Here is an 8863-nt window from a genome sequence, read left to right on the forward strand (position 1 = left end):
AATATGACTCACCTCACCGCTTCCATAAAAAAGGTGTGGACACTCCTCTCATGCGGCGTTCTTTGTATTTTCCAATGAGATTTCGAGTGTGCGACACATGTGATTGAGAAGGATGAACCGAATGGCTCACATGGTCGCTTCCATACGAATGGTGTGGATACCCCTCTCGCGAGTTCTTCTTGGTTTCTTATTTGGTGAGATTTGGCGTACGTTGGACCTATGTCTAAGAACGAGTTGCTCGGCCAGATCCTGTGCTACCTGTGCATTCCTCAACCGGAGCGAATATTCCATTCCGTAGAACCATCTCTTTTTGTTCCATCAACTGAACCTAGCACGTCGATGTCCTTACAACAAACCGGGAAGAATTTCATTGCACTCCACTTCATTTTCCAACCGAACACACCAGAAGTCTTGCGCTAGGACCTTAAGTGGAGCGAGCAATTCAGAGAGAGAAAGAGACAAAAAAACCAATTGACCCGTCCTAAGTTACACATGTGCCTCATTCTACATTGCGTGTCATCGGAAATTTCCAGCTCCTACACATAGTAACTAATGACTAGATTCCATTAATCCCTCTATTCTTGAATACTCATCTCAGATGTTGGTTTGATCTCAGTTTGGTTAAATGGAAACACAGAACCGAATGAATATGACTGACATCGCGACATCCATAGGTCCATAGGAAAAGTGTGGATACCACCTCTCATGTGGTCTTCTTTGTTTTTTTATCGATTGAGATTTGAAGTAGGTGAGACGTGTCACCGAGAACAATGAAACCAAATGAATATGACCCACCTCGCCGCTTCCATAGGAAAGATGTGGACACTCCTCTCGTGCGGTCTTGTTTGTTTTTTCTAATGAGTTTTAATTTGGAGTGCACGAGGCATGAGATTGAGAACGATGAACCGAATGACTCACATTGCCACTTCCATACGAACGGTGTGGATGCCCCTCTCGTGCATTCTTATTTGTTTCTTATTTGGTGAGATTTGACGTACACTAGACGTGTGTTAGAGAACGAGTTGCTCGGCTAGATTCCGCGCTACCGGTGCATTCCGCATCCAATGTGAATATTCCACCCCATAGAACAATCTAGTTTTGTTCCATCACCTCAACCAAGCATGTGGATGACCTTACAACAAATTGGAACTATTCATTGCGTCCCACTTCATCTACAACCGAACACATCACAAGTCTTCTGCTAGGACCTGAACTGGAGTGAGCAATGCGGAGAGAGAAATACCCAATTGAACCATCATGAGTTACACATGTCCCTCATCCTACATTGCGTGTCGTCGAATGTTTCCATGTCCTACGCGTAGTAACTAATGATTAAATTCCATTAATCCCTCCATTCTTGAATACATGTCATTTTACACATTTCATTTGATCTCAAGGTTTGGTTAGTTGGAAACATGGAACCAAATGAATATTACTTACATGGCTGCATGCATAGGGAAGCTGTGGATACCTCTCTCGCGTGGTATTCTTTGTTTTTTATCGGGTAAGATTTGAAGTACACGAGACTTGTCACTAAGAACGATGGAACCGAATGAATATGACTCACCTCGCCGCTTCCATAGGAAAGGTGTGGACACCCTCTCGTGCGGTCTTCTTTGTTTTTTCCGATGAGATTTGGAGTGCGCGAGGCATATGCCTGAGAACAATGAACTGAATGATTCACATCGCCGCTTCCAAAAGAGCGACGTGGATACCTCTCTCGTGTGTTCTTCTTTGCTTCTTATCGGCTAAGATTTGGTGTATGCTAGATGTGTGTCTGAAACTGAGTTGCTCGGCTAGATTTGGTTCTACCTGTGCATTCTGCATCCAAGGCGAATATTCCACTCTGTAGAACCATCTCGTTTTGTTTCATCTCCTCAACCAAACATGCCGATGTCCTTACAACAAATTGAAGTGAGAAATATTCCATTCTGCAACCGAACACACCACAAGTCTTGTGCTAGGACCCTAACTGGAGTGAGAAATATTCCATTGTACAACCGAACACACCTAGGTCTTGTGCTAGGGCCCTAACTGGAGTGAGAAATTGAGAGAGAGAGAGAGAGTGAAAAAACCGATTGAACCATCGTGAGTGACACATGCCCCTCATCCTACGGTGCATGTTGTCAAATGTTTCCATTTCCTACATGTAGTAGTTACTGATTAAATTCTATTAATTCCTCTATTCTTGAATACATCTCGTTTTAGACACTGGCGTGGTCTCTAGGATAGAGATAGTGACCACCGTACATGTATGTGTATCAGAGGTAGAAGAAAGAATGGAAAATATTTAATCATAAAAGTTTTCAGTGGAAATCGTAAATGAGTATAGTGTCCATTTTGGTAATAAATGTGGATACTTCTTACCATTAAATGGTTTGATATCAAGCTTTGGTTATTTGGAAGCATTGAACCGAATGAATCGAATACGACTCACATCGCCACTTCCATAGGAAAGGTGTGGATATCCCTCTCGTGCAACCTTCTTTGTGTGTTTATCGTGTGAGATTTGAATTGTGCGAGTTTGTGTGGCCGAGAATGAGTTGCCCGGCTAGATTCGGTGTTACCGACACGTCCGGGGCGAATATTCCACTCCGTAGAACCTTCTCGTTTCGTTCCACCCGACCAAGCGTCGATGTCATTAAAACCCCAAAACCATCTTATTGCATTCCACTTCACATTCTACAACCAGACGAGCCACAAAACCTTTGCGCAAGGGCTGAAAACGGAATGAGCAATTGCAATTAAACCGTTTTGAGTGACATATGTGTGTCATCCCACACCACATATCGGATGCTCCTAGCTCCTGCGCGCATAGTAACTAAAACTCGTTACTCCCTCTCTTCTTGAATACGTGCCGTTCTAGATGTCTCTGCGTAGCACACTCGACAGTGACCATCCTACCGCATGTGTATATCAAAACAAGAAAAATGAAAATATATGTTATTAATGTTTTAGTACAAAATATATCTTATCAAAGTTTTAAATGAAGATGTAAATGAGTGCCATGTTCACCATGCTAATTAATGAGAACATAATCCTTAGTACTCCCTCCGTCTAGGCGTGTAAGTCATCTTACGTTGTGCACCGCGACCAAGGCGGAGAGAAAAACGAGAAAACTTAATGTCTTTTTGCTAATTAATAGCATTGCGTGCAATGAACAAACCACTGCATGTCATGTTTGGTAGTCTCAAGTCATTGAAAGCATGCACGGCTCACATCTCTTATTGGTTGATATGTCACAAAACAAGAAACGAGGAGAGAATTAATGTACCGTGCCTAAGGGCCTGTTTGGTTCCAAATAAGTCACCAACTTATAAGTCGAAAAGTGAAAAAAGTGACTTATTTTGCCAAATAGACCCAACTTATAAGTCACCCCAACTTATAAGTCATAATTAAGTTGCTCCACCCCAACTTAAAACTTATAAGCCACCCCTTTTACGTGGGTCCCACCACTGATTTTAAGTCAGCTGACTTATAAAAGTGTTTTTAAGTCACATGGCATGCGGCGTCGACGTGTCGAGTGCCGCTTCGATCCGACGTGTCCCCTCGCACGCATATGTGGCCGTCCGCAGTTCCCCATGCCCGCGGCCGACAGCCCGACACACACACCGCTCGACGGGACGGAAAGCCAGCGAAACGGAACGGAGAGGTAACGGCGCGGTCGCCGTCCCCGTCCGTCGCCGTCGCCATCCACCCCCGCCCCGCCCGTGCTCCCAATAAGACCACGACGGCCCGACCCCCTCCCCTCCTCGCATCCCACCACCGAGCGAGCGACGCCAACGACAGAGGAGACACAGAGAGACCACCGGAGCTGCCCACCCACACCTCGAGGCCGGAGCGGAGGAGATGGAGTCGCCGGAGCCGGTGAGCCCGTCGTCGTCGTCGTCGGGGGAGCGGCAGCACCACGGGTTGGCGGGCGCGGCGGAGCGGCCGTCGGAGACGGCGGCGCTGCGGGCGCTGGTGGACCGGGTTCGGGGCGGGGAGGTGGAGGCGGCCCGCGAGGTGCGGCGCCTCACGCGGGCCTCCGCCCGGCACCGCCGGAAGTTGGCGGCCGCCGTGGAGCCGCTCGTCGCCATGCTCCGGTCCGGCGCGCCCGACGGCGCCGGCGAGGCCGCGCTGCTCGCGCTGCTCAACCTCGCCGTCAGGGACGAGAGGTACAGAGCCCGCCGAACCCCTTTCCCCCGCATATCCTCTGTATCGCTCCCTCAGTAGCGCCGATGTTAATTAATTTTGCTTTTCAAATCAAGCTTAATTAATTTCTTCCGTGTTTTTCGGATATCGAACTTCGAATTCCCGATTGCTTCGATTTGGCAGTATTTGTCCTCTTATTTCACACCCAACAATTGCTTAGATTTGCTAATATGTCCCCCAAATGATTTGAAATAGTTTGGAAGTTTGTTCCCTTTGTCGCTGAAGTCGGTAATCTATCTCCGCCAGGCTCACTAGCAGCGATACCAGTTCGGATTTCCGATAGATTTCACCGACAGTTTCCACGTTCCACGCCCAATCGATCCTCAAATTTCCGCAAAGAAGTTCAAATTGTTTGCCGACTTTGCTGCGAGCGTGCAGAGTTTTCTTGGATTTAACCGTCTAGCTACCGCACGGGCCTATTTGATCACCGGTTTTTGGACTGGTTCTGTGTTTGTGTTTGGTTGGTCGTACAATTCTTGGTCCCAATCGAACGAATTGTTTAATCGTGGCGGCTTATCAATTCGATTTCCTCCGCCCTTCAATCAGAAAATATCTTCCCCTCCTCAACCCTTCCGTGGTCCTCCGCCACAAAAAAAGATTGCCGCACAGTTGCTTGGTTGTTGGGTGAAATCAATTTTTCAGCCACCGGTGGTAATTCTGTAATGTGTATTATTATGGCGTCGCCGTGTGATTGCTTCTACGTGTTTACCATGAAGATATATTCCCCCGAAAAATTAGCCTCTTACTACAAGGCAGCAAGGCAAGCATATTCTAGTGTAGGATCATCACGATCAAACATCATCATCTAGCAGGTAAGGCATCATCCATCATCATGCTTTTCTTCTCTTCCCTTGGACGCGCGGCCAATCGGATCGTTTCTGCTGGTGGCAAAGAGATGACCATTCAACCATGGGGAAAGCTAACAAGACAGTGGGTTTAGAGTAGAGTAGATTGTTGGTCTGATTTGGACGCTGACCTAAGTTGGCCAACCACCGTATCCTGGTTGGCGGCTTCCGAGAGAAAAATCTAGCATCAGTTGAAGCGGTCTTTCTTCTTTCTTGCACAAAGAATTCCTGGGCTGCTGCCTAATATTTTCGCCCTTTTCCAATTGCCGCGGTCAAGATACAGTTAGCCTCCAACACCTGCTTTGGAAATTTCCTGCCCATGATGCCGCAAGCTAATCTGCTTTCAGATACTAGAGAGTATATCCAAGCATGTTGACCCGTTGGTCGTTGGTAGGCCTGATACTGATACCAATCAACCTGCGGATAGGAGTCGTCCAGGTGCAGGTATCCCTCTGTTTACTCTGTTTCCTCGAGGGTAAATTCATCAAGCGGGTAAATTCATCACCCACTCTTCTGTTCAGAGCTGAGCCGATCCTTTACTGCTTCTCTGTGGAATTGATGCCTTGCTTTTAAGTTTTAACTGCCGCTCGGTCTGGTGATGTCAACTGTGCCAGCAGCGATGAGAGAATCAACTTCTTGTCTTGATTCTTGAATGAATGAAGATCAGATCTGGTTCCATCCGTTTAGACCGCCATGGATAAGGCCAGCCGATAGTACCAGGCGTAGTTTATTCTCGGCCCATGGGCCGTACTTCCCTCGTTGCTCTTGGCCCATCCATCCTCCTCCAGAAGAAGCCTTATAAAGCGGAGCGCACGGCACCGCGACCTGAAAACCCTAGCCTCACCAGAGCCAGAGCCAGAGGGGCGGCCGCCACTGATACCTTTCTGCGGATCTGGCCGTGATTTCCTTCTTCTTGGATATTCGATATTACTGCTGCTCTCCTGTATAACGTTGTTTCATCTCTTGGGAGTGGGGTTGGTATTTTGTTCCGATTTGTGATGCGATTCTTTCTATCCCGTTTTCCGCAATTCTTGATTCTCCTTCTTCCCGTCTGGAGCGAGGTTTTTTCTTCTTCTTGGATATGAATTGGCCGGTGATGACATCGTATGGTGTGAGCCTCGGCAACAACTGTGCGTATCGAGTAGGTGTTACTCGTGTTGCCGGCGGCGAGGATCAATGTGCTAATGCTAATCTGAGGCCAAATAGACTCTCCTACTTTCAAATTTTCCGCTTCTGTTTCTGTATCCCTTACCCTTCGTGGGCAATAAGGGCCTCTTTGATTCTCAGGATTTGTAAAACGTACGAGTAGAAAAAACAAACCAGAAGAACAGAGTGGCGTGCCATCCTCAATCCTGCAGGATTAGTATGAGCGTTTGATTGTGCAGGGAAAAACATAGGATTCTTAACATGAGGTTGGAAAAAATTGCTTCAAGTGAACCCTATGGAAAAAATTCCTAATGGATTGCAATCCCATGAATCAAACAACCCACGGAGAGAACAATTCCTAAGCATTAGATCCTCCAAAATTCCTTTAGAAATCCTTCGAATCAAGGAGGGCTATTTGATGTTGCAAATGAGTAATCTTGAAAACCAATTAAACCAGCATGGGGACTGACCGGCTACCCTTGTAACCCCTAATCAGTGGATTAATCGAGTATCTTAGAGTGATTAGATTTAAACTGGAACATTCAAAGGTACTATACAATAGTACTGCTATTTCATCATGGTTCCCATCTTGGCGTAAAATTCACATGTCCAGCTCTCAGTCGTCCTGGACACCGTCCTAGTAGTACAGTTTAGATCTCTGCAATAGCTGGCCTAACTGTTTGGTCTTCGTCATTGTCTAGCACTTAACTTGGCCCTATGGTGGACCTTGTACTGCTCCTAAGTCGTGTCTGGCATAGCTTTCCTATAGATGAAACTTCTTTAATACATGTACCATGCCAGCAATGTAATCCTCCTTGAGAACGTGTATTACAATCTGAAATGTGGAGTTGGCTTTGTAACATTTCCCAGAATTCTTTCGCTTGCAGAGCAGTAGAGTTTGTATGATGCGCGCACATTGTTCCTAAACTGGTATTGTTTCATCTATGCAGGAATAAGATCAAGATACTGGATGCCGGCGCACTTGAGCCGCTGCTTGGTTACCTGCAGTCGAGCGATCTCAACTTACAGGAGTATGCGGCTGCTGCTATCCTCACTCTCTCAGCCTCATCCACAAATAAGCCCATCATAAGCACATCCGGAGCAATCCCTCTCCTTGTAAAGGTCCTGAAACAAGGGAATCCGCAGGCCAAGAATGATGCTGTGATGGCCCTTTACAACCTCTCCACCATTGCAGATAACCTCCAAACCATCCTCTCTGTCCAGCCCATTCCCCCGTTGTTAGAGTTGCTGAGAGGTGGCAAAAGGTCCTCCAAAACAGCTGACAAGTGCTGCGCCCTCTTGGAATCCCTGCTCGCCTTTGATCAAGGCCGGGTGGCCCTGACCTCCGAGGAAGGCGGGGTGCTCACCATCGTGGAGGTGCTCGAGGAAGGCTCCCTTCAAGGCAGAGAGCACGCCGTCGGAGCACTCCTGACGATGTGTGAGAGCGACCGCAGTAAATACAGAGACCCCATTCTGAACGAAGGCGCGATCCCCGGTCTTCTTGAGCTCACCGCCCATGGCACTCCCAAGTCGAGAGTGAAGGCGCATGCTCTGCTCGACCTGCTGCGCAACTCGCCCTACTCAAGGCCGAAGCTGCAGCCCAACACGCTGGAGAACATCGTCAGCAACATTGCTTCTCAGATCGACGGGGAGGACCGCGGCGGGAAGGCCAAGAAGATGCTCGCCGAGATGGTGAAGGTCAGCATGGAGCAGAGCTTGAGGCACCTGCAGCGCCGGGCTTCTTTTGCGTGAAGTTGCTTCAACCTTCACCTGTTTTGCTTGCTTGCATGCAATGGATGTAGAGAGAATAGCGAAGAAGAAGAATAACGAAGACTGAGATTGCTGGAAGATGCCGGTCCAGGCCTCGATGGGACCGAGTGACTGGTGTAAGCGCTCCTCAAACACTTGAGCTTCTTGATGACATATATAGTTCCTTTTTCGGTTTGCGATCTTGTGTGCTGTTCCGAAAGAGAAAGGACAAATTTTCTTCCCCTCCCCATGTTTTGTGCATGTACCAAAAGGAAAAAGTGTACGTGAACAAAAAAAGGAAAATAGAAAAAAAAGAGACATCTCCTTTGAAGAAAGGATTGTACATACCTGAATGACATAAAGTTAAAGTTCCCCACTCTTTCATATTCTGAAAAACCAGGCTCTGTTCTTGATTATCTTTAGGTTTATGTGCTGAGCCTACTTCATTTCTGATCACACTTTGGATGTTTAGTGCCCACTAAGCACTAATTGCTTTACCTTTGGAGCCTTACGAGGTAGTCAAATTCCTGGTTTAATTAGCAGTCAGATGTGTAGTTCTTTCCAAGATTTTTGACTAGACATGGTACTGGTTTGGTCATGCGAGCTCTGTTATGGTAATACTCTGCTTCAGGTTAAACTTCTCATCTCATTGAGCCATCAGTGCAATCCTATTCTCTCCATGTATCAAAGGGTTCTTCTTAAGCTGTGAATTCTAGACCATATGAAACTGCAACATAGTGCAGCCATGATCTATCTTGCCAGTTTTTTTTTTGTGGGCTCTTGCCGAAGACTCTTCACGAGCTAATAATATACTAGCCTCTTTTGGTTTTTTTACCAAAGGTTAATCTTTCACTGATACTAGATCATACTGCCTCCATCCCAAAATAAGTGACTCAACTTTGTAGGGAGTATCAACTTCAGTCAGTTTT

At 46.8% G+C, this 8863-nt stretch overlaps 1 protein-coding gene across 1 annotated transcript; it reads left to right on the forward strand.

Moving 5' to 3' along the window:
- Positions 1-3625: 3625 nt before the first annotated feature.
- LOC123076751 (U-box domain-containing protein 4) lies at positions 3626-8330 on the forward strand. The gene is made up of 2 exons (XM_044498865.1): positions 3626-4157; positions 7136-8330. The coding sequence occupies exons 1-2, from the start codon at positions 3850-3852 to the stop codon at positions 7935-7937; spliced, it is 1110 nt and encodes a 369-aa protein (XP_044354800.1). The 5' UTR covers positions 3626-3849; the 3' UTR covers positions 7938-8330.
- The last annotated feature ends 533 nt before the right edge of the window (positions 8331-8863 follow it).

This window comes from Triticum aestivum, chromosome 3D (assembly GCF_018294505.1).
Source record: "Triticum aestivum cultivar Chinese Spring chromosome 3D, IWGSC CS RefSeq v2.1, whole genome shotgun sequence".
NCBI lineage: Eukaryota > Viridiplantae > Streptophyta > Magnoliopsida > Poales > Poaceae > Triticum > Triticum aestivum.